At 42.9% G+C, this 24,368-nt stretch overlaps 9 protein-coding genes and 1 pseudogene across 13 annotated transcripts; 5 read left to right on the forward strand and 5 right to left on the reverse strand.

Annotated features, from left to right (window-relative positions):
- Positions 1-1,814: 1,814 nt before the first annotated feature.
- Positions 1,815-2,585, reverse strand: LOC117573500 (uncharacterized). Its single transcript, XM_034256727.2, has 2 exons — positions 2,571-2,585; positions 1,815-2,501 (listed from the first exon to the last, which is right to left on the reverse strand). Exons 1-2 carry the CDS (start codon positions 2,583-2,585, stop codon positions 1,815-1,817), a joined length of 702 nt encoding a protein of 233 aa, XP_034112618.2.
- An 876-nt stretch (positions 2,586-3,461) lies between these two features.
- LOC117573506 (DNA translocase FtsK) lies at positions 3,462-4,595 on the reverse strand. Its single transcript, XM_034256735.2, has 2 exons — positions 4,581-4,595; positions 3,462-4,520 (listed from the first exon to the last, which is right to left on the reverse strand). The coding sequence occupies exons 1-2, from the start codon at positions 4,593-4,595 to the stop codon at positions 3,480-3,482; spliced, it is 1,056 nt and encodes a 351-aa protein (XP_034112626.1). The 3' UTR covers positions 3,462-3,479.
- A 290-nt stretch (positions 4,596-4,885) lies between these two features.
- On the reverse strand, positions 4,886-5,961 carry LOC117573843 (uncharacterized). Its single transcript, XM_034257311.2, has 2 exons — positions 5,699-5,961; positions 4,886-5,636 (listed from the first exon to the last, which is right to left on the reverse strand). The coding sequence occupies exons 1-2, from the start codon at positions 5,711-5,713 to the stop codon at positions 4,929-4,931; spliced, it is 723 nt and encodes a 240-aa protein (XP_034113202.1). The 5' UTR covers positions 5,714-5,961; the 3' UTR covers positions 4,886-4,928.
- A 1,219-nt stretch (positions 5,962-7,180) lies between these two features.
- LOC117573839 (keratin, type II cytoskeletal 1-like) lies at positions 7,181-23,726 on the reverse strand. 4 transcript variants are annotated; one of them, XM_052007242.1, is made up of 4 exons: positions 23,644-23,726; positions 23,378-23,570; positions 22,869-23,314; positions 7,181-7,628 (listed from the first exon to the last, which is right to left on the reverse strand). In XM_052007242.1, exons 1-4 carry the CDS (start codon positions 23,656-23,658, stop codon positions 7,404-7,406), a joined length of 879 nt encoding a protein of 292 aa, XP_051863202.1. In that variant the 5' UTR covers positions 23,659-23,726; the 3' UTR covers positions 7,181-7,403. The 4 variants fall into 4 exon arrangements, with proteins under 4 accessions (XP_051863202.1, XP_051863200.1, XP_051863201.1 ...); XM_052007240.1 differs by having other exon boundaries at positions 22,869-23,570; XM_052007241.1 differs by lacking the exons at positions 22,869-23,314; positions 23,378-23,570; positions 23,644-23,726 and adding an exon at positions 8,381-8,625 and having other exon boundaries at positions 7,181-8,323.
- LOC117573838 (uncharacterized) lies at positions 9,951-11,317 on the reverse strand. Its single transcript, XM_034257304.2, has one exon. The coding sequence runs from the start codon at positions 11,019-11,021 to the stop codon at positions 9,951-9,953; it is 1,071 nt and encodes a 356-aa protein (XP_034113195.2). The 5' UTR covers positions 11,022-11,317.
- LOC117573507 (uncharacterized) lies at positions 12,301-13,165 on the forward strand. The gene has a single exon (XM_034256736.2). The coding sequence runs from the start codon at positions 12,332-12,334 to the stop codon at positions 13,163-13,165; it is 834 nt and encodes a 277-aa protein (XP_034112627.2). The 5' UTR covers positions 12,301-12,331.
- Positions 14,606-15,407, forward strand: LOC117573508 (uncharacterized). Its single transcript, XM_034256737.2, is given in 2 exon segments — positions 14,606-15,119; positions 15,122-15,407. Coding segments are annotated over 2 exon segments (714 nt in total). The 3' UTR covers positions 15,322-15,407.
- Positions 15,783-19,254, forward strand: LOC117573841 (glycine, alanine and asparagine-rich protein-like). Of its 2 annotated transcripts, none has more exons than XM_052007239.1 (2): positions 15,783-15,856; positions 18,340-19,254. In XM_052007239.1, the coding sequence occupies exons 1-2, from the start codon at positions 15,824-15,826 to the stop codon at positions 19,252-19,254; spliced, it is 948 nt and encodes a 315-aa protein (XP_051863199.1). In that variant the 5' UTR covers positions 15,783-15,823. The 2 variants fall into 2 exon arrangements, with proteins under 2 accessions (XP_051863199.1, XP_034113200.2); XM_034257309.2 differs by lacking the exon at positions 15,783-15,856 and adding an exon at positions 18,171-18,270.
- Positions 15,860-17,057, forward strand: LOC117573840 (DNA topoisomerase 3-alpha-like; annotated as a pseudogene).
- Positions 20,477-21,244, forward strand: LOC117573509 (uncharacterized). Its single transcript, XM_034256738.2, has one exon. The coding sequence runs from the start codon at positions 20,477-20,479 to the stop codon at positions 21,170-21,172; it is 696 nt and encodes a 231-aa protein (XP_034112629.1). The 3' UTR covers positions 21,173-21,244.
- Positions 23,727-24,368: the final 642 nt, after the last annotated feature.

The raw sequence follows: 24,368 nt of genomic DNA on the forward strand, positions 1-24,368 counted from the left end.
CAATGCACTATGTTTGTATATAATTTCTTTGTTTTCGAAGAGTAGATTGTTCAGTAGATTCATTGCTTACAAAGATATTAATAACTTTGAACGCACACTTAAGTAAATAATGATATTATTTATACAGGAAGAAGTGCAGTGATAAAAGACATAATTCTAATAATTTTATGATTCAAGTTAAATTATATTTTACTAGAATTTAACACTCGCGATTAACATGACTTCTACATTTCAATATTAAATTACAATATCCTCATAATTGGTCGTTAAGACAAGTTTTGGGAAACTCTATCATCATGCTCTTGGTAATTACATAATTTAAGAGTTCGGGTAATGATTCATCTTTGGACTATGAAGGTGCAAGGTTATTTGGAACCAAAGACAGCTAATGTGGCTACAGCAAGCCAAACAAAAGGCCCGAAAAACTTAAAACAACAAAAACAAAAAAAGAGCGCAAAAAAAAAGAAAAAAAAAAGAAAAGATTGGCAACACGCAAACTTGGCATCTGGCGCTGGAATTTTGAGACGATGATGGTATGGTTGGACCTTGGACACACCTGTGTGGAAATTGCAGCAGGAGCAAGTCATGGGCCTCCAGGCAAGATTAAAGCAGTCGCGATACTTGCAGCACTTCACTCGAAAAACAAAAATAAAAAAAATGAACGGGAGGAAAAAGCTGGCAGCTTTGACGTGACTGGCAAACTTTTTGGCAGGCGCCACTAACGAGCTACGTTCTCTTAGGAACGAGTACAGGCTCTCATGTTGCTCAAAAATTCTCAAAACTAAAACTTGCTCAACAGATTTGCAGTGCCAGGATACCTACTGTTTTTAGGGCTGCACTTTTACTGTGCCACATGGCGCAAGTAGTGTGTGTGTGTGCGTTTGACCTTTGACACTAAAACAATTTGCGAAGCAACATGATGTCAGCCACAGTGTCGTCGTTGTCGTCGTCGTCAGTACCATGGCTGCCATAATTTAGTTGAAACATTCTTAAAGCACAACGCTTGTCGTTAAACTTGGCGGCCGACAGAAAGACACAGAGACGGATATCTTCATATACGTAGGCTCTGGCATTAAGCGTATGGCGTGGTGCAAGGAGCAGAAAGTTGGAAAACTGGGCAGGCTCAACTCCGCGTATAGCTCATTAAAAAGTTTGCCAGCGACAACGTCGACAGCAACAGACACATGGCTTAAGAAAATGTTTGCCTGGACGCGGCTCTTGACTGGGTTTTGTGTGGTGGCAGGGCTGAGCTGGGCTGTTCTGGGCTGGGGGAGTTGGCTGCCTTTATGGCTATCTAAGAGATACTTTGAGATAATCCGAAACAGCGCGAGCTCAAAAGTGAAATACTTCGTCTTGGTCCGCTGTCATTAATTATTCATAATACCAGGCCACAGATATACTTGTGTATGCATATACATACATACATATAGATAGATGGATGGACAGCTGTCAACGCTAGCAGCGAACGCCTTTTTGATTGAAATGTGTATAAATTTTAAAATCATTTTGCAACGCAAAAGAGAACCAAATTAGAAAAGACATTATTTTAATTACAAAACTCAAACAAGAAGATTTCCATTCATATATATGTACATAGTTCCACGTTCAAAAGGAAAACTTTCCAGCAAGACTAATTAAACTCGGTTCACAATGAAATGCAATTAAATAAGCACATCAGACAGCTAGCTCGATGTTTCTACTATGAGTTGACAAGCTGCATTCAACAAAATATTGATGACATTTATTTTCTATTTAATTTCTATTTAAATTTAGCAGTCTTTGGCACTAGCCCACATTTGGTTGAAGTCCTAACGCTAACGTTGACCAGTGGGTAGGTATTGCCGGAACAGTGCCTGCAACTTGGCAGTTTCGAGCTCATTGGCCTGCTCGTGAGTCTCATAATCGACGCCGCCCTTGGGCAAAATCTTGAACACCACCTGCTCCGATGGCTGCTGTCTGTATTGTGGCGGAGGAGGAGGCGGAAGAGGTGCAGCAGTAACTGCTGGATTAAGTTGAATGACCTTTGCTGTTTCCACCGCGTGGACACTGGTTTTGCCCGGCAGCTGATCGTAGCCAGACCTCAGACTATTTAGAGCACGAGTCACATCTTCGGGTGTGCGATATTTGACAAAGTGTACGCTGGGCTTGTGACCCGCCTGCTGCTCAATGGCTGCCCTCTGCTGCTCCAAAGATGCGGTATCCATTTGCCGCTGAAGCACATAGATATCCAGCGCATTTTGTGCCGCCAGCTGTTTGGCAGTTAGCGTGAAGAGATTTGTTTCTGGCGTGCGAATAAACACAACTTGCTGGGGAGGTGTGAATGCCTTGGCCAGCTGACGGGCTGCCGCCTGCAAGGGCAGCGACTGGTCATCCTCCGCTGGTGCAGTGTAACTGTAGTATTCCGTGGCAAGTGGATTGTGTTGAGCGTAATTTTCGCTAGCCGGCAAATAGGCGTTGTTCACTGCGAGGGCGTGACTGAAGCACAGGAAGAGACCAAGTTTCTGTGTGGCGCAAAAAGAGATGGTAAAATTAAATTTAACTTCTCCAATTTCGCTTTGCAGTCATCTTACCATTAAGGCTTGCATGTTAGCTGGATCTCGGGATCCACGTTTTGTGAAGTTATTTTTATATTCGGATTTGGTTTCGGTTGCGGTTGACGGGCTGCAGCGGATGATTTTTAACGCTTGAAGCTCAGCTCGTTTATAATCTAGTCACAGCAACAAAACCATCCTTATATACGACACAAACAACAAAACTGACTTCTCGACTGCGATGTCTTTGTTTTCTTCTGTTTGTGGCTTTTTATGGTCTTTTAAAAGATTTTTGCAAACTCTTTTGCTCTGGTTTTTGTATTTGCCTGCTCCGATTATCCATGTTAATGTCGCTCAATTTTGAAATGCAAATTTCTTTGGTTGCCATTTGGTGGCCAGAGACAAAGCCAGGCCAAATGAAACGTATGTGAATTTGACCTGCGCTCGACTTGAACTTGAATTAATTCGCATAAAATTTACAAATGAGCCCCCAATTTGAATTAGTTATCAAAAATGTTTCATATGCTATTTGCTGTCCACCAATATAGACAGAGCCATTTATTATGTCGCCCCAACACGCCCCGCCAACCACTTCGATAACCACCAAAATCAACGCCTAGGTTTCACTTTCACTTGAATTCGTTTTTATGATCGCGTTTTATGGCTTGCGATTGTGTTAATTTACACGTCATTTTTGATCATTTTTTTGTTTAGTTTTAGTTTTTAATAAGCTTACCAGCTAACGAGCCTCGCTCCAGATTTTAGCTGATAAGCCTCTTAGACAAAACGTAAAGCCCCTTTAAGTCTCCCTTGTGATCTGTGTTAAGAAAGAGCAGCAACAGCATTTATCGTTTATTGTGATTTTTTATTTGGCTGTGTCCAAAACTTGATACATCTATGACAGTCTTATGGATTTATTTTTATGTCTTAATCAGCTGAGCCAATGTCTTAGAAGTGGGCTCGCCGCTTACGCTTCTGAGCTGGCAGATACCTCCTCGATGGCGTGTCTGTGGGGAAAATCATACGACTGTTCGATCGATGTCTCTCATTAACACGAAAATCAATACGACGGGATCTAGCAGTACGAGCATCCAAGTCATAGGGACCAGGAGTCAACTGCTGTTGTGCCAAAGGCACGACGTTGCTCTGATCTCTGCCGTAGTCGTAGCCCTGATAGGAACTGGGTAATGGCGGCAAATAACTTGGATGTGGTGTGGGCAACAATGGGGTGGCTGGTGGGAGATAATATCCTTGCGGCGTCTGTGGCACCTCTGGTTGTGGCGTGTAACCTGTCGCTGGCAACTCTGGTGGATAATAGGGCTGTGGTGTTTGTGGTTGCTTGGTTGGGTAATAGGCCGGTTGTGGCAGCTCTGGTTGCGGTGGTAACTCTGGCTGCTGGGGCAACTCTGATGGATAGTAGCCTTGCGCGGCCTGTGACGACTGTGGCTGCTGCGAGTAACCCAACAATGGCGGCTGCAATGGTTGCAAGCTGTGGTCCTTTACTCCGCCGTATTGCTCCTGAATATGCTGCTGGGCATGCGCAGCCTCGGCATCGGTCCTGTATTTGACAAAATGAACTTGTGGCTTGTGTTTACGTTGCGATTGCAAAGCGGTTATTTTGCTTGCCAGTTCATTGGGATCCGTTTGCTTATTCAGCACATAGATGGCTGTCTTATCCTCAGTGCTCTGCTTGACCAGAGCATTAAGAGCTCCCTGAACTGCCTTGTTCTCGGGCGCTTTAATGAAAACGACTTGCAAATTCTTCTGCGAAAGTGATGATATCTTCTGCTCAGCTAAGTCTGCTTCCTCCGAAGAATCGTAGGGTGCCTCGAAGGCATAAAAATGCTTGTGGAAGTCCGCATGATCCTGATAGTGATCAGTTGTTTGACTATTGCTCAGCGCCGATTCCGTCTCATAGCCGAAAGCTGGACCATTCTGCTGATACTGGTATCCCAATTCAGCCGAGCAGATGGCTAGCAATGTAAGAAACTAGGACATTCCTTTATTAAGATCTGGTCAAATATTAAATCAGCAAGCTTGTAGGCTTACCACAATTTCACGCATGCTGTAATCACCACAAAGTCCAAAGTTAATTTGTCAAAAGCTCCACAAATCTTTCTGCGTTTTATAATCTTTGTTGGCAAAACTACATTACCTTATACGGATTAATGATGGAACAGTTTCACTTTAAAAGGTAAATAGTTCAATGTTGCCAAAATGATATATTACAACATTTGCCAAAAGTCAGTCAAAAGTGTTACACAACCAAATTATTATAATTATACGAATTTTTATTTCGAAAAATTGCAATAATAACTAAACAGATATGGATAACAATGGTAGAAATGCGTAGGAATCAGTTATGGTCAGTCAGTCTGGTTGTTGAGTTCATTGAGCTTATGCGCGATTGCGAAACAGTGATGAGGGCAGATACGAGTTCAAGGGCTCTTGAGCTGGAGCTGGAGCTGCAACAGGTGCTTGCGAGGCAAAGTTCAGCACAGGAGCAACGCCACCATCTTGATGAGAGGTGACACCGCCCAGTTGATCGTACTGTCCCTGGATGGCACGCTGAGCATTGACAGCGTCCTCAGGAGTGCGGTACTTGACAAAGTGAACCTCGGGCTTGTTGTTGTTGTTGGTGCGAATGCTGTTCAGCTTGTTGGCCAGATCGTTGACGTTGGCTTGCTTAGTCAGGACATAAATGGCGGTTTGTTGCTCAGCAGACTGTTTTGCCAGTGCCAAAGCAGCATCCTCAATCCCACTGTTTTCGGGTCCCTTGATGAAGATCACTCGCAGTGCTTTGCGCAGACCATTGGACAACTGATCGGCATTGGCAGGTGCTTGGAAATCGCCCTCATCGGCTGTGTATGAAAAGAATTCCTTGGTGAGCTCAACAGGTGCTTGGTAAGCCTGATCAGCAACTTGAGCGGGACCAGCAGAGATAGCACCGTTGTCTGCGGATGAAACGTAGCCGGATTGATCCAGGCCTTGATTATAGCCAATGTTGCCGGGTGTGAAAGACAGTCCAGAGTTAGAGTGATCCACAGGCTGATAGTTGTAGCCCAGCTTATCGGCGCAGGCAACGGCGATAAGACCAACGAAACTCTAAAGAAATACGAGTATGCATTAAAAGTCTGGCAATTTTTTGAGATCCTAGCAGTACTTACAATGAGGAGACGCATGTTGTACGGTTAAAGGGATAATACTTCCGAACTGTTGGGCGCTTCAAAGTGGAGTCTGTTGAGATTTGGGACGCCCACGCTTTATATGCGATATGGAATCGTATCCAAATGCTACGAAAATTTCGCAAACGATTAATTAGCGATTGATTTTTTATTACCTGTCATTCGAATTTGCACCACATTTCGTAGATGTCGCTATATGTCATTTTCAATTCGTATCTCACTTATTAGCCCAGTTTGTTGGTCTTTTTGCAGCTTCTCCCATTTCGTTAATTCGCCTCTTTGCCACTTTGCCATTTGCTGCATTCGTCAATCTGTCCGCATTCAGGGTCAAGACGAGCAGAAATTAAAAATTGTATAGTAGCTTCAGCTTGTTAAACAATATTTATTTAACCATTTAAATAAAAAAGAAATGTTATCAGTTGTGGAAAACTTAAAGCAAAACAACACAATTGAATATTATCTTAATTGAATTCAAAACAAATAATAACGCTTTTTGAAACTTTGTTTACCCAAAAAAGAAAAAGATTGGCGTATTCAAAACTTGTTTGGATTAGTCTATTGATGATAATATAGTGGTCTGATCCGGTTAGTTATAATTGGACTTATAATTATCAATTGTGAATCTTGAGAGTGGTAAAACTAGTCCATAGCAAAACTGTAGAAGTGTTGTTTACCCGAAAATCATATCAAGCGCATTAATTTAGTATAATTATTAAATGTTAGTTAAAAATCATCAAATAACAAATATTTCTGTTTTTTCTAAATTAATTTATTCTTTTTTATTAGTTTTATATGTATATTAAGGAAAGCTGAAATATTTTTTAGAGTATTGAAATAATTTTTTAAAGTAGATGCTAATTCAGATACGAAGATGTCTAAATCAGAATCGGATCGAGATACTTTAAACTATGCATATTTGCCCAGCATACATATGTTATATTCACTTATTTCTTTCACAAGAGTGGTTAGCGAATATGTTTTTAATGATTTTTCTAATAAACTTTTGTGTCTCTTTGTTGTGTTTTGTGTATGTTTTTTATGCAAATCGAGGGTAGTGGGTGCTCTTGAATGGAGCTACTATTGTCGTGGTTGCTATTGATATGAGTATTGTGTCTGTTGTGTCTGTTGTTGGTCTGCTATTGGTATTAAGTGTATAGGTATGTTGATTCGCTCGGTCGCTCTGTTATCATTCATACATAATGTATTGAACTGGCTTGGACTGGCCTAGTCAAGATAGTTCCGTCTTTGCAGTTGCCATAAATTTAGGTGCCAATAGTTTGTCTAACCTTTTACTTCACGCAGATTAACATTTTAATTATTATCAAAAATTTTCGTTGATTGTTTTGCGCCTTTTGTACAATACGCGTACACAGACAAAATGTAAATTTTTATTGGTTTCCACTCGACATCGATGGTATCATCACAATGCTGGAATTTTTATGGCCTGTAATAAACATTGAATGCTGCAATTTTTTGGGCAACCAACCAACTCTGAAGCATGGAAAATATATTCACGCTGCCAGCATCTACGACTTTATCTTTATCTCGCCTGACACATATATTGGCCCAGATACTAAAGTAAAAGAAACATTTGATATATCGTTTTTAAATAAAAAGTGTATTTTGAAGTATTTGACAAATCAATAGATAACAGAGTCAACAAAAAAAATTATGAATGGTCTTTGACTTAGTAACGGAAACGCAGACGACGCAGCACCGATGATGGCAGATACGAGTTCTCAGGGATCTGAGCGTTCTGCTGACGGAACTGTGGGGCCGAAGCGAAGTTCAAAGCCTTGGCAACACCACCGTTGTGGTTCTGGCTGGCTCCACCCAGAGAGTCGTACTGCGACTGAATGGCACGCTGAGCGTTGGCAGCATCCTCAGGAGTGCGGTACTTGACGAAGTGAACCTCGGGCTTGTTGTTGCTGTTGCTGCGGATAGCGTTCAACTTGCTGGCCAGATCTCCAATGTCAGCCTGCTTGTTCAGGACATAGATGGCGGTCTGTTGCTCGGCAGCCTGCTTAGCCAAAGCCAGAGCAGCGTTTTCCAGGCCACGGTTCTCGGGTCCCTTGATGAAGACAACGCGCAGACCCTTGTTCACTGAGCTGGAGGCACGTTCCAAAGCCTGGGGCTCATCGAAGTCTTCCTCGTTGGCGGTGAAAGTGAAGAATTCCTTGTTCAATTCCGATGAAGGAGCAGCATTGTAGTCGACGGGTCCATCGAATCCTGAGCTGCCGAGTCCAGAGCCGCCGAGTCCTGAGCCGCCAAGACCGCTCAGACCAGAGCCGCCCAATCCAGAGCCGCCAAGACCGCTCAGACCAGAGCCGCCCAATCCTGAACCGCCCAGACCGCTGTCAAGGCTTCCGAAGTTGCCACTACCGAGTCCGCTCAGAGAGCCACCGCCGAGTCCTCCAAGGGAACCTCCCAGGCTTCCACCGCCGATACTTCCACTGCCGCTGCCAGGAGCGAACGACAATCCTGAGCTGGAGTGTCCTACCGGCTGGTAGTTGTAGCCGAGCTTATCGGCGGTGGCAACGGCCACTAAACACAAGACGATGAAAGCGCGCATCTTTGGGGTTCTAGTTCTACTTGGAGCTGTGAGCACTGAATGATGTGGCCAAGAGGTGAAGTGCCATTTTTATACTAAACATACTCGCATACCCGACATGAATGTCACTCCCAGAACAAGTGTTTAACTACTATGCTAGAGATCAAGATAAGGTCCGCCCCATTATGTTGTCGAACATGTTTTTATTTTTGGCCTCTTCGATTATTGTCTGACCGCAACGACGCCAAAGGCGGCAGCGGTGGCGGTGGCGGCGGCGTTGATTAAAATTTGATGAACTTCGGTTTACAAAGAAAATTTTTATGCAAATCAGGCAACGGGTCTAGACGTTAGCTGCGCAGTCAACAGTGACAGCGAAGCCAGCTTCAGTATCAGCAGCAGCGATAGCGGCAGCAGCTCCAAATTGTTTAGCTGTTCGGTAGCCAAATTCTTTTGTTCACTCATTTTGTTATGCAAATCGTAGGCAACGATTGAAAGTGAAGCTCTGGCTAATGGCCACAAATATTTTTGGGGCCAGTATGCGAGAGCATAATAATATTAAATTGCTCAGCGCTACAGTTTTGGTCATTGTTTGTTTGTTGGCTACATGCAATTTGTCAGCCAATCCGATCGAAATCAATTTTTGGGAAAAATGCGTGGGACAATCGGACATCTGTTAATATAAACAAACTACATAAGTGGAGGGCAAACAAATTTAAATCGAAACGAATTGAATTGAATTCTCGAAATAACATATCAAAAACATAAAATGCTGTCAAAGAACTTGTTATATTTTTGATTTGCAAATTTTCATAAATAGTCATCGGCTCGCAATCCTCATTTAACTCGTTGAACTCGTTTGCCAGACAAAAGAGAAAAAACCCAAATCCGTTTTCAACTTCAAAAATTCAAATTCAAATCATTTTCATAAACTCAAATTCCTAAGCAAGAAAATGCTCATTCAAAAAATATGCAAAAAATCAAATTTTGTAAGAATTTTAGAGTGTTCAATCTCATGATGAAAGATAAAACACCCTGGAATACGACTGAAATTTAAATTAAAAAAAAAAGAGTTCTATTATATATAAGCACATAAATAATGATTATTATACTTTTATTGATAAATTGATAATAAAGAAAATACCTGCAAAAGATATTGACAATTTAAGAACAATTATATAATCTATAAGTACATATAGTATATTGTAATTGGGTATGTTTAAAATAAAATGCATAGGTAAATAATAGCAGATATATTGAATGGTATAATATTATTAGATTAGACTTTATTTTTATAAATAATTTTAAATATTAATGGATTATTGACTATATAATAGGATTACTGTAACAGAAATCATAAAAAAAAATATAGACAAACATTGTAAACAGTTATAGAAATCTCTATTACACGCTAACTACTTTAGAAATGCCGTAAAGTAATTATATATATGCAACGATTTACAGATAGTCACATCTAATATTGGTTTCGTTTGCGTCTGAATTGTACAAAATTCCCAACCTTCTCAGTATATGTTATATGCTACAGGGTATTTGAACCAGACATCCGCCAAAAATAGGTATTTAAATATTTTAAGTAAACAATTTTATTTTCGAAACAATAAGTCAACAATAACAAAGATATTTTTATCGATTAAATTCACAAATTCTTGATCTTAGTTTACGATCTTAGAAACGCAAACGGCGCAAGATGTTTGCCGGTAGATAGCTGCTACCTGGGGTGACTGGGGGAACGTATGAGGAGATGGGTGACGTGGCCTCGGGCTCAGCAGCCACTGGCACGGCATCAGATGCAGAAGGGAAGGATGCGGGAAGGGATGATGGAATGGAAGCGGGAGCGGGAGCAGAAGCTGCAACTGGTGCTGGTTCGCTGGCAAAGTTCAGAGATGAGGCAACACCGCCATCCTGCTGCGTGGATTTACCGCCCAGCTGATCGTATTGCGACTGAATGGCATGTTGAGCATTGGCAGCATCCTCGGGAGTGCGGTACTTAACAAAATGAACTTCGGGTTTGTTGTTGCTGCTCTCGCTGCTGGCTCTACGGATATCGTTCAGCTTGGTGGCCAGATCGTTAATGTCGGCCTGCTTGTTCAAGATGTAGATGGCGGTCTCCTGCTGGGAAGCTTGCTTGGCCAAAGCCAAAGCTGCTTGCTCCAAGCCACTGCTGTCGGGACCCTTCACGAAGACGACGCGCAAAGCTTTGTTCAGAGATGTGGAGACCTTCTCGGATGCAGCTGGATCGACGAACTCTTCCTCATCAGCCGTGTAGGTGAAGAATTCCTTCTGCAACTCAGGCTGAGCAGCGGCATAGTTGGGCGCATCGGCAGATTGTTCGGCAATCTGTCCACTTGGCTGGAAGCTGGGCTGTGCGAAAGGCGACTGTGAGATGCCGAAGTTATCAGAGCTGGCGGCAGGTGCAAGTCCAGCTGAGAACGATGGCGACAAGCTGCTGGCCGATCCACTTGGAGCGAATGAGAGTCCGGCGTTGCTAGGTTCAGCGGCAAACGAGGGCGCTAAGTTGCTGGCTGAACCACCCGGTGTGAATGAGAGGCCCGAGCCTGAGTGAGCCACAGGCTGATAATTGTAGCCCAGCTTGTCAGCGTTGACCAAAGTGGTCGCCAAGCAACAGCAGAGGATAACGGAGAAGTGTCGCATGTTCGAAGATTGAGTTGACTGAAGAATGTGATGCCCTGGACAAATAACTCGATGGTTTTTATGCTTAGATGCTATGTGGAGCATTTACCGTTATGCAAAACGCCTGAATAAAATGGTCAAATTATGCAATAGTTTAGTTTAGTTCCGATCTCGACTACCGGCTAACATAATTAAGTATGCAGCCGAAGAACTTGATTGCGATAGCCTTTCCGAAATGCGATACGGTCCACTGGCAGTCTTGTGGTAAATCGAAGAAGATCTTGATATCGTTAGCAGTTAAAATCAGCCAAGCAGCTAGCCATCGATTTGTGGTCATAAATATCATATTAAATTCAATATTCTGCATTTAACAATAATTTTCATTATTCATCTTTTCCGTTTCTTCGTTCGATGGAACCTTGAAGCATCGTATCTGTTTATCTCCATAATCAATATACCAAACTTAGCCATAATAAGTCGATGCTTTTGCTTTGGAACGGTCGTAAACCAAATTGGGCGCGATTTACTTGCCTATAATCCGAGTATGTGCAATGTGACATTCTGCTGTCGTCATTATAGAGATGAACGGGATGCGAAGTGTTAGCCAAAATCGCTCGAAAAGCAAACAAACATGCAAATGAGGCGTGCCCAGTCCTATTATTCAAGTTGAAAAGCATATTTTAACGATCCGCGAAATTATTATTACCTTTTGGCGAAGCTTTGTCGCGGCTTTTTGCTTTTTGGTTTTAAACGTTTGCTTTATGCTAATGTTGCGGGTGGAGGCGACCTTCCACAGCCGGCAGTGGATGTGAATGTGGATATCGAATGGCGCCGGAAGTGCCAACGACGATTTCATCGCTAAAAATAAACTCCAACTCCATCTCTATATCGCTATCTGATTGTTTGCATATCGATTTGCTAATTAGCCCCTACAACTGCAACGCGATGTCAGCACCAAATAAGATAATTTGATAATTGGACATTTAATAAATTACTTGGCGCCGCTCATTTAGTAATCAAAGCCAACACTACGCTGTACTTCCCTCATTTGCATCGTTCGAGTTCATATGACTCAAAATCCAAATCAAAAAAATAATAATAATAAAAAAACCTGCATTCACAATGCGCCAATCATAAAGATGACACCGTTCATTTTATTATATTATTTATTACTAATTTAATATACAAAAAACCATAATCTGCCGATCGTTATGATAACATATTCGCATCATGGCAACACCAAAACTGCAGTGCTTAGCACGTCTTTTTTGCACCTTTTTTGGAATTTGCAATATTTTAGCAACTCTTTTGTCTGCCACCTGCATTTGGTCTTTATAAAAGTGAAGCCTGCGATTCATCAAATCAGAAACACCACATCGTTCAATTCAACATTATCTTAAGCAATCTTATCCAAAATGCGTGCCTTCATTGTCCTTTGCCTTGTGGCTTTTACTTGTGCCGATAAACTGGGCTATAACTATCAACCTGTTCAACACTCAAACACAGGATTGTCTTTCACTCCCGGCAGTGGTCAATTGCGTGGACTTGGACTCGGCGATGGCTCCCTTGTGGGACAGGGTAGCGACTCCATCGACAACTTTGCTGCCCCAGGTGGCTTCAACCCTAGCTTCAATGGAGCTAACCAGCGTGCTCAACCAAGTGGAATTACCGGTGGTTTCCCCGGTGGCCTGACCAGCGAATCTCGTGAGGCTCCAGTCGCCTACAACGCTCCTGCCCCAGCTGCTGAATTGGAAAAGGAATTCTTCACCTACACTGCTGACGAACAGGACTTCGATGAGCCCCAGGCCTCTGAACAGGTGTCCAGCGCATTGAACAAGGCTCTGCGTGTTGTCTTCATCAAGGGACCCGAGAACCGTGGTTTGGAGAACGCTGCTCTGGCTCTGGCTAAGCAGGCTGCCCAGCAAGAGACCGCCATCTATGTCCTGAACAAGCAGGCCGACATTGGAGATCTGGCCAACAAGTTGAACGCCATCCGCAGCAACAGCAACAACAAGCCCGAGGTTCACTTCGTCAAGTACCGCACTCCTGAGGATGCTGCCAACGCTCAGCGTGCCATCCAAGGCCAATACGACCAATTGGGCGGTTCTTCAACCAACCAGGATGGCGGTGTTGCCAGCTCGCTCAACTTTGCCTCTCAACCCGCTCCCGCTCGTGAAAATGCCGCTGAAGCTTCCGCTCCTGGACCAAGCTACTTGCCAGCCAATATCCTGCGTCGTCTTCGATTCTAAATTTTGTTAAGATGTTCATAAGTTGTTCGTTTTTGTTAAATAAATAAATAAATAAAAATTGTTAAAAATAAGTTAAATGTGTTGTTTAGAAAGAATTAGAAAGCCGCAAAGTTATTGATACGAGTGCAATATACAACGCTTTTGATAATTTAAGCTTTCTGTGTTGAGAATGACTATATATGTATTTTCTATAAAAGCTTAACTTCAAATCAAAAGCTTTTTTCAGGGCCTGTGGTTTCGTTATATGATTGCGGATTCGCAAACTGTTTATAAGTTATGGTATGTTAATAAAAGTGACTATATATGTTCTATAAGCTTAATAAAATCTCTCAAGCTATAATTAATCAAAGCTACAAGCTTGTAATTGTAAACTGTTTATAAGTTTGGAAGATGTAAGAACATTTACTTCTTTAAGCTTATAGGAAATATGTTATCATTAACTACAATTTATATCTATAGCAGTTATTTATGCAGACAGTTCTTATATTACATTAAATAAATACATTAACCGACTTTACAAATTAGCATAGCTTGTGGCAATCGAATTTAATTGTATTTGGTTAATGAGTGAATATCAAAACATTTCTTAAATCATTGGCTTTTTATGCCTAGTTAGATACTCTACACTCAAGATATTATCTTCTCAAATTTACAAAGTGTGCATTGCGGACTTAATAATAGACAGATAACAAGGTTGCCTAAGAAGATTTTAGACAAGGCAAGTCGTGATAGGAAAATTAAGCACGACATTGCCACATCTCTAGAAGGAACTTGTTTTAGGCCCAGGGCAATAACCGAGTTATCAGAAATAGATTTGCTTCATTCACAGCTGAAACATTTCTTCCGGCAACTGTGAATTTCGGAATAAAGTGCTGTTTCGTCATGCATATTTTATTCTTAGCGGTTAATTCAAACGACTTATTCGGCATTCTGCCTTTCTTAATTTTTATTTTAATTTGTGTTTTTATTAAAATAAGAATTTGTATTTTGTTCTGGTGCTAGTTGAATGCGGATACCAGTATTCACTGCTTAGAATATGGATGGCATTTATGATTAGTATGTGCTAATTGGACACGGTGATATTTGTTTGGAGAACAAGTTCGATAGTTTCACAACAATTTCACTGGAGAGCTTTTAATATTATGATTATATGGTTATTGAGGGGACAACTTCATACAAAAACCGGTCCACACATTCCTGTCTGCACTCCCACAGAAAGTTGAAGAGCCTGTCTTTTTAGATAGTTTTGCATAATCGTTCCATAAGCGCAATACTTTGCATAAGAGACTAGTTGAATTATGTGCCCGTAAAGAACTTAAAATCTTTTGTTCTAAGTCCCGACCCAACTACGAGGGCGGTGTATAAAAGCTGGGGCGCACAGTCTCAGGATTCAGTCTAAGCCATCTGCTGTTTAGTACACACATCATCTTCTAGCTCACAATGCGTTTCCTTATCGCTCTCTGTCTGATTGGCGCCGCATGCGCTCAATACAACTATGGACAAGGATTTAACACTGCCTCCAGCGACAATACTCCAATTGTAGACTACGGCTCACCCAGCTATGATGGCGAGGAGAGCCGTGTCGGTTCATCATACGCCCCATCTGCCGGAGTCAACAAGGAGTTCTACACATTCGAAGCCGATGAGGAGGACTTCAACGATCCCGCTGCTAGCGAAAGGGCTGCCAACAGCGTGAGCCAGGGTCTGCGTGTGGTCTTCATCAAGGGACCCGAGAACCGTGGTTTGGAGAACGCTGCTCTGGCTCTGGCTAAGCAAGCTGCTGAGCAGAAGACCGCCATCTATGTTCTGAACAAGCAGGCTGATATTGGTGATCTGAGCAACAAGCTGAACGCCATCCGCAACAACAACAACAACAAGCCCGAGGTTCACTTCGTCAAGTACCGCACTCCTGAGGATGCTGCTAACGCTCAGCGTGCCATTCAGTCGCAGTACGACTCTTGGGTGGCCCCAGCCAGAACATCAACGGTGGCATTGCTCCAGCAATCAACTTTGCTTCCCGCTCCCCCGTCTCGACTGGTGGCAACAACTATGGCAGCAACAACTACGGTAGCAACAACTACGGTAGCTCTACTGGCAGCTCTCCCAGCAATTCCTATCTGCCCGCCAACATTCTGCGTCGTCTGCGCATTCGTTAAGAGGACTGTGAAGCCTGACGCTGTTATTTTTGATGCTGATTTGGCCAATGTCGCTGGACCGATTATTGTTATTTTCTGCATATTATTTGAACACATAATAAAAACGACAAACTGAAGTAAATCGAAAATTACACAGATCTTGTATTGTTTTCCGTATTTCTTGCCGCATTGTGCAGAGATATTGCATTTTTATGCTCATGATTTTGATTTTTATCATTTTCCATATAATAACATTTATGCAAAGCTGAGCTGTCCGGTCGAGCACGAATACAAAAGACCCAAGCTGCTGTTTTGTAGGCGGAAAAAAACATTTAGCGACGTCGTCGCATTGTGTTTAATGAGAAGCCACGCTGACAGCCTCGAAGACAGATTTGTATAAATAATAACCGTTGAGACAGCGTTAGACAGAAACCAAATAAACGTCAAACCAAGAGAACCTCAACAGCAGAATTCAAGATGCGTGCCTTCATCGTAAGTTTCTAAAAACTCCAATCTAAAGGATATGCTTACCAACTCTTTTCCTCACCAAACTAAGGTTATGTGCCTGGTCGCAGTAGCCTGCGCCGACAAACTTGGCTACAACTATCAGCCCGTCCAGCACTCCGGCTCAGGACTGTCGTTCACTCCTGGCAGTGGATCAGGAATCGGCTCCCTCGGTGGAAACTCTGGCTCCATTGGTGGCCTGAGCGGTCTTGGCGGCCTAGGCGGTGGTAGTGGACTTGGTGGTCTAGGCGGCAGCGGCGGACTTGGCGGTCTAGGCGGCAGCGGCGGACTTGGCGGTCTTGGTGGTGGCAGCGGACTTGGAGGTCTGGGCGGTGGCAACCTCGGCGGATTGGATTCCGGTCTGGGAGGTGGCAGCATTGGCGGTGGCTTGGATTCCGGTCTGGGTAACCTCGGTGGCTCTTCCGGTCTCGGCAACCTCGGTGGTCTATCCGGTGGCTCTCTGGAGGCTCCAGTCTCTTACAACGCCCCTGCCCCAGCTGCTGAATTGGAAAAGGAATTCTTCACCTACACCGCCAACGAGGAGGACTTCGATGAGCCCCAGGCTGCTGAGAAGGTGTCCAGCTCATTGAACAAGGCTCTGCGTGTTGTCTTCATCAAGGGACCTGAAACCGTGGTTTGGAGAACGCTGCTCTGGCTCTGGCTAAGCAGGCTGCCCAGCAGGAGACCGCCATCTATGTCCTGAACAAGCAGGCTGACATTGGAGATCTGGCCAGCAAGTTGAACGCCATCCGCAGCAACAACAACAACAAGCCCGAGGTTCACTTCGTCAAGTACCGCACTAATGAGGATGCTGCCAATGCTCAACGTGCCATCCAAGGCCAATACGATCAATTGGGAGGTTCCTCCCAGGCTCATGATGGTGGTGTTGCCTCTGCCCTGAACTTCGCTTCTCAAGGTCCAGTTCGTCAGGCTACTGCCCAGTCTCCCGACAACTCCTACCTGCCCACTTCGGTCTTCCGTCGTCGCCTGTAAAGAGTTCCTAAAGTACAAATTGGAAGTTGAAAGTCCTAGTCCTTATCCTATTTGTTGAGTAATTCTACTTGTTATTGGTTAAACCTGAATAAAATATTTCTTCGAATGTACATTTTTTTGTATTTTAACTGCAATAATTTTGAAATAACTTGAACAATTCATATTGTTTAAATTTTAAATTATTTTTTAAATCCTTTAGGAAAATATGTAATATTTGTATAATATTGTGCTTTCAAAATTTGGATTTACTAATGCTTCTTTGTTTACTTTGATAAAGGAGTACGAACACAAAGACTTGCTCGTAATAAAGATGTTTTTCTCAAAGAGACTAACAAAACATCTGTTAATAAGCTTCAACACATTCACATCGGCATGACATTTGTTAACCAATCTCTAAAAAGTGTGGCTTGGACGATAATCTATTTGAAGCCAAACTTGATCACCACCAAATTTAGAAGTCGAAGAAGTTGATTGATAGTGTATGTTTAATGCTGCAATATATTCATCAATGAAGTCAAATAAACAACATGAGCGATCTAAGATCTGACACATTTATCAAATGTCAAAAATTAAATGATTTTTTTATTCTAAAACATAATGCCATTTAAGAGATTTTTTAACTTTTACTTTTATATGCTTAAGGAATGACGTCTTCCTCTCCTGAAAATAGATTAACTACACAACAATATTAACTTTTTATTTTAAAATAACAATGTATGCCTAGTCAAACAGATTGGGGCGATATACATATTAGTATTGTCTCATAGTTTAAGAGTTTTGGCTAATAGATTGAAGAAGCGGCGTATCAAAAAAGACACTAAATGTACCCCTAATTATTGTGTTGATGTCATGGCAATAAATCAGTATCATAAGCACTTGTCAGCCGACATACTACACGAGATTGGCTAACTATTCGAACTGGTATTCAATAAATTAAATAAAACCCAACTGCATACATATGTCCTACATAAAACAAGCTCGTAGCCTTGCCGAGGAATTTAAGAAAAAATGTTTATTACATATAATAGATAATTATGACCCATCTTTATGTCAGCGATATGCATATAAACTCATTTCAATGTGCTCGCAACATATTAATTTTATAATTTTATATTAATTCTTGTAAAATTATTGAATAAAAAACTCGAAAATTTGAATAACCTAAAACAATCAGGCCCATCCGCAGTCACAGCCGCTGTCTATTGAAACGCAACAAAAATTCCAAATCGACCATAAAACCGTAGAGCCAAAAAGCTTTGTAGGCGGCAAAACACAGTGGCATCAAAGCGATTTCTATGCAAGCGAATCCAAGGCGGCGGTTTTGTTTTTATCAGCCTCGAAGATGGATTTGTATAAATAATAAAGATCGCTCACAGCAGAAGACAGAAGCAATTCGTAACTCGAAGCAGAAGAACCAACTAGAAGCAGCAAGAAGAAAACCTCAATATCTACATTAAAATGCGTGCCTTTATCGTAAGTAGAAGGTTCTCTACCTATTGAGCAATTAAAGGCTTTATTCTAATCCGCACATCTCCCTCAAAGGTTATGTGCCTGGTCGCAGTCGCCTGCGCCGACAAACTTGGCTACAACTATCAGCCCGTCCAGCACTCCGGCTCAGGACTGTCGTTCACTCCTGGCAGTGGATCAGGAATCGGCTCCCTCGGTGGCAACTCTGGCTCCCTCGGTGGCAGCTCTGGCTCCCTCGGTGGCCTGAGCGGTCTTGGTGGTCTGGGCGGCAGCAGCGGACTTGGTGGTCTGAGCGGCGGAAGCGGACTTGGTGGTCTGAGCGGCGGCAGCGGACTGAGCGGTCTGGGTGGTGGCATCAGCGGTGGCAGCATCGGCGGTGGTTTGGATTCCGGTCTGGGTAACCTCGGTAGTTCTTCCGGTCTCGGCAACCTCGGTGGTCTCTCCGGTGGCTCTTTGGAGGCTCCAGTCTCTTACAACGCCCCTGCCCCAGCTGCTGAATTGGAAAAGGAATTCTTCACCTACACCGCCAACGAGGAGGACTTCGACGAGCCCCAGGCTGCTGAGAAGGTGTCCAGCTCATTGAACAAGGCTCTGCGTGTTGTCTTCATCAAGGGACCCGAGAACCGTGGTTTGGAGAATGCTGCTCTGGCTCTGGCTAAGCAGGCTGCCCAGCAAGAGACCGCCATCTATGTCCTGAACAAGCAGGCTGACATTGGAGATCTGGCCAACAAGTTGAACGCCATCCGCAGCAACAGCAACAACAAGCCCGAGGTTCACTTCGTCAAGTACCGCACTCCTGAGGATGCTGCCAACGCTCAACGTGCCATCCAAGGCCAATACGATCAATTGGGAGGTTCATCCCAGGCTCATGATGGTGGTGTTGCACCCGCATTGAACTTCGCTTCTCAGGGTCCAGTTCGTCAGGCTACTGCCCAGACTCCTGACAACTCCTACCTGCCCACTTCGGTTTTCCGTCGTTTCCGTCTGTAAGCTGTTGCTTGGATATACTTTTCACATAGTTTAAGTATATGTGGACGAAAATATCTATCTGTATTGTTACCCATTGTTGATTAATGACTAATTTGCCAATTAAAGTTGAAACTATATTTTTATAACGAAAACAATAATCTTGTGAATGGTAATTTTGGTGGAAGTGATCAACAAATCAATTTTAATTTTGTAGAACTTTTAATAGGTGGTAGCATTTTCTCTGGATTTTTCTATTCAATTATTTTATCTGTGATAAATTGAGTGAGAGAAAGTAAAAGTTAATCTTTAGGAATTAAAACTAATCATAGAGTCTTTTCGCTTTCATCAATAAAGATTTGCATAACTTAGAATAAATTGTCATAGTTCTGTAGTTTACGCATTCGGCCGTCTGACAATATTAATTCGATTCGGCTAATTGGCGCTGTGATAAATTATACCCGAGAGCCAGGTGAAGGTCATTGAGAAATCAGATACCGTTAGTCGACCTGATTTTCATTGTCACCTCGATGTATGCCACGTACAATTAGAAAGGAATTTCAAGTGCAACCCACACATATGCAGAGAGCTATGTAGGAAAAAAAACTATATAAAACACACAGATAGGAGCAGTAGTAAGATTTATGTTTGTCGAAAACCTGATTTGCCATAAAGTAGACAAAAAACCAAATCTAATCATTAATTTTATTGAGCTGACGATCACTTTTTTGTTGAAATCATTAACAAATATGCGATTCTGTATGTATTCAAAATATAACGAAAAAGTTTGTCATTTGGAGTTGCGTGAGTTGAGCTGACTTTTATGCATAAATTATAAGCCAATTATAGGTGAATCACGATCAGCCAATCGGCAATCGGAAACAGTCTCGACCGCGTCGGCGGCTCGATTGAAGCTGTTCAAAACAATGTGTTAAATGTGTTAAGAGCGAAATTATGTTAACAGATTAACAGCATTCCAAAAACCCGCTGGCCAATCACCGATCGCCAGTGATCATACTTTGGATTCGGGGTCTTCCGTCCGCTAACCGCAAACGGCGCACGGCGAAGGGGCATCATCATCAAGGCATCAAGAAATGGCACAAGTGAAGGCGAAGCGAAGCGTCGCGACGGCTTAATTCGACTAGACCAACCGGGTCTAAATATAGATTGGACTAGCGTTGGCGGTATAAAAGCTAACTTAATATAGATATTGCTAGCATTCTATTAGATTAGTTAGAACGACAAGATGCGCGCTTTGATTGTTTTGTGCTTGGTGGCAGCCGCTAGTGCCGGACGCTTGGGCTACAATTACGGAGCCGGCAGCACATCTGAAATTGGATCAGGTGGCAATGATGGCTTTAGCAGTGGCATTGGACCTGGATCTATCTCCACTGGTCTTGGTGGTCCAGTGAGCTACGATGCTGCCCCACAAGCCGGTGTAAACAAGGAGTTCTTCTCTTTCTATGCCAACGAGGCTGACTTTGAGGATCCCGATGCAGCTCGCAAGATTGCCGCCTCAGTGCAGAAGAACGTTCGCGTCATCTTCATTAAGGGTCCCGAGAACCGTGGATACGAGAACGCCGTTCTGGCTTTGGCCAAACAGGCTGCCGAGCAGCAGACAGCTATCTATCTTCTTCACAGGCAACCCGACCTCAATGAGCTGGCCAACAAGTTCAACGCAGTGCGCCAGAATGCCAACGCCAAACCCGAGGTACACTTCGTCAAGTACCGCACCCCCGAGGATGCTGCCAATGCTCAGCGTGCCATCCAGAGCCAATACGACTCACTTGGTGGCACCAGCCAGAACATCAATGGTGGTGTTGCCAACGCTCTGAACTTCGCCTCCCGCTCCACAGCTCCTGTGCGCCCTGGACAGATCCAGCAGCCAGACAGCAACTACCTGCCATCCTCGATCTTGCGTCGCCTACGCCTCAAGAAGTAATTAGTCACTTCGAACAATAATTAGTTAAATATAAAATGTTGATCAATTACACAAATATAAAAAGTTAATATATTTCGAAAACAAAACAGTCTTTAATTTCATCTGTATGTTGTATATTGCTTCTACAAAATAATATCTCTTCTTGATACATCAAAACAATTAATACTTTCTAGTTCGACTTGGCCTTTCGCATACTTTGTTGCTACGCTAAAGCTTCGCTTTTGTTCTTGTGTATGCAAATTATTTTATAATTTCATTGTTAAGTGATATTTCTCTGCAGTGTCTTTTCATTAAAAACAGTGAAATATTTTACAAATATTTGATAATTTTGTCAAAAAATGGTTGTGAAAAAACCTAAAGCTAAATTTAAACAAGTAAGAAAGCTACAGTCGAGTGCACTCGACTGTGAGATACCCGCTACCCATTTTGAATAAAAGAAATATATTTTGCGATAATTTTCTCAAAATATACCGAATATACTGCAAAAATACTAAAAATATACCAAATAGTATATTTGGTATATTGATATAGTACCGCATTCAAAATATACCATAGACGGCACAATATACCAGATTGTCATCTAAAGCAACTAAGACCCCTAGTAAGTAGGCGTGTTTGCCCATACAAAAGTATTTCTTTAATAACTTCGACAATTTTCATCTGATCGCAACCAAATTTTCAGGAATCATAACTACTATAGTTATTATTATATATACCAAAATTCGCAACTCTAACTTTAAAATTACGCTTGTTATTCGATTTTTTTGATTTGCGGGGGCGGAAGTGGGCGTGGCAAAAATTTGAAACAAACTTGATCTGCGTGCAAACATAACAAATGCTGTCGAAAAAAAATTATAGCTCTATCTCTTATAGTCTCTGAGATCTAGGTGTTCATACGGACGGACGGACAGACACACAGACACACAGACACACAGACGGACAGACGGACATGGCTAGATCGTCTCGGCTGTTAAAGCTGATCAAGAATATATATACTTTATAGGGTCGGAGATGCCTCCTTCTACCCGTTACATACATTTCCTGCCGGCACAAAGTTATAATACCCTTCTACCCTATGGGTAGCGGGTATAAAAAATGGCGGTTTTTTTTATAATTGTTAATAAAATACAAATTATCAACAAGCATACAACTATCCACACCGAATCTAAAAAACCTCTAAAATTAATACTGTTTCTTTTTAAGGTCATTACGCAATAAATATGTGTAAATATTCCATACGCCATTATATCTTTACCCAACTATGCTTCCTTTGGTTTCTTAAGCTACTTATTATTTTGCAGATATTTAGATATTTTTCTTAATTTATTGAAAACATATGAAAATGTACCAGTCAAATCAAACAAGTTGTAATTAATATGTAGGAATGGAATTTATTTACTCATTATTCAACAATAACTAGGCTTAAAAATCAGTCAAAGATCGCTGGTTTGTTCAATCGTATGATCTAAATGTAACTGGAAATTTAGACACGACGGAAGATCGAGGTGGGCAAGTAAGCGTTCTCGGGAGACTTTGCGCTGGCCTGACGGACTGGGCCCTGGGAAGCGAAGTTCAGGACGGGGGCAACACCACCGTTGTGGGCCTGGGATGAACCTCCCAATTGATCGTACTGGCCTTGGATGGCACGCTGAGCGTTGGCAGCATCCTCAGGAGTGCGGTACTTGACAAAGTGAACCTCGGGCTTGTTGTTGCTGTTGCTGCGGATGGCGTTCAACTTGTTGGCCAGATCTCCAATGTCAGCCTGCTTGTTCAGGACATAGATGGCGGTCTCCTGCTGGGCAGCCTGCTTAGCCAGAGCCAAAGCAGCGTTCTCCAAACCACGGTTCTCGGGTCCCTTGATGAAGACAACACGCAGAGCCTTGTTCAATGAGCTGGACACCTTCTCCAAAGATTGGGGTTCATCGAAGTCCTGTTCGTTGGCGGTGAAGGTGAAGAATTCCTTTTCCAATTCAGCAGCTGGGGCAGGGGCATTGTATGAGACTGGAGCCTCCAGGGAACCACCAGACAGACCACCGAGGTTGCCACCACCGATGCTGCCGCCGCCAATGCTGCCACCACCGATGCTACCACCACCAATGCTGCCACCGCCAAGACCGCCAAGGCTGCCGCCGCCGATCGAACCTCCTCCAATGCTACCACCACCAAGACCACCAAGGCCTCCGAGGCTGCCACCGCCGATCGAACCTCCTCCAATGCTGCCACCACCAAGACCACCAAGGCCTCCGAGGCTGCCACCGCCGATCGATCCACCGCCAATGCTGCCACCGCCAATGCTGCCACTGCCAGGGCTGAAGGACAATCCAGAGTCGGAGTGACTGACTGGCTGGTAGTTGTAGCCCAACTTATCGGCGCAGGCGACTGCCACGAAGCACATAACCTGCACGCATTGAGAGAGAAGAGGAGTTGATGTAATCCTGTAAAATGCTCGTTGTTGGCTCCTTGGTACTTACAATGAATGCACGCATTTTGAATTCAACTGAAGTTCTTTAACTTTGACTGTTCGGTTGTATCTGACGTCCGAGGTAGCAAAAGGTCCACTATTTATACGAAAACCATAAAACTGTGTCACTCGACTGCGCTCAAGTTCATGCAGAGACCGAGCCGCGATGGTCGCTGCTTCTGTCAAAGATGCTGATAGTTGCTGTTGCTGCGACAGAGACTGCTGCTGCTGCCTCTGCTGCATAGTAAAGATGCTGGCTGGTGTTGTTGTTGAAGTAGTGCTGGTGGTGTCACTCTTGAGACTTGAAGCATTTAGCAGTAACTTCTTTTGCTGCTTTTGTCTATTGAATAGACATTAAGCCCTGAAATCCAAACGCCAAAGCGATAAAAACAATGCCATCAACATCTCACACACAAAGCGCATCTGTGACTCTTTTGGGCCTATTCTGGCAAATATCGCCGCTGGCGTTATGCAAATGGGGCAGAGCCCTTGCTCAAGAGCAAGTCGCATTGCCAAAGCTCGCATCTACTAAAGAGGCGAGGCCTGGGCATGCAAACAGTCAGGCTCAGTCGCATATTTAAAACAAGTTTGCCAAAAAAAATAAAAACAAATATATTTATAAAATAACCAAAAACAATAAAACAACACCCATCGATAATATGTTTCAGATTTTGAGATTTTAATGATAGAAATTATTTTCTTCATATTTGTATGCTAAAAATTTATAATTTGAGT

The sequence above is a fragment of the Drosophila albomicans genome, chromosome 2R (genome assembly GCF_009650485.2).
Source record: "Drosophila albomicans strain 15112-1751.03 chromosome 2R, ASM965048v2, whole genome shotgun sequence".
Lineage (NCBI taxonomy): Eukaryota > Metazoa > Arthropoda > Insecta > Diptera > Drosophilidae > Drosophila > Drosophila albomicans.

Bases quoted from the DNA above. Each gene is read 5' to 3' on its own strand.
- LOC117573838 (XM_034257304.2), bottom strand. From the start codon at position 11,021: ATGCTCCACATAGCATCTAAGCATAAAAACCATCGAGTTATTTGTCCA.
- LOC117573507 (XM_034256736.2), top strand. From the start codon at position 12,332: ATGCGTGCCTTCATTGTCCTTTGCCTTGTGGCTTTTACTTGTGCCGAT.
- LOC117573841 (XM_052007239.1), top strand. From the start codon at position 15,824: ATGCTTACCAACTCTTTTCCTCACCAAACTAAG. The intron at 15,857-18,339 runs GTTATGTGCCTG...TCTCCCTCAAAG, and splicing joins CTTTTCCTCACCAAACTAAG to GTTATGTGCCTGGTCGCAGT.
- LOC117573509 (XM_034256738.2), top strand. From the start codon at position 20,477: ATGCGCGCTTTGATTGTTTTGTGCTTGGTGGCAGCCGCTAGTGCCGGA.
- LOC117573839 (XM_052007240.1), bottom strand. The intron at 7,629-22,868 runs GTTCACTTTGTC...AACAAGCCCGAG, and splicing joins ACAGCAACAACAAGCCCGAG to GTTCACTTCGTCAAGTACCG.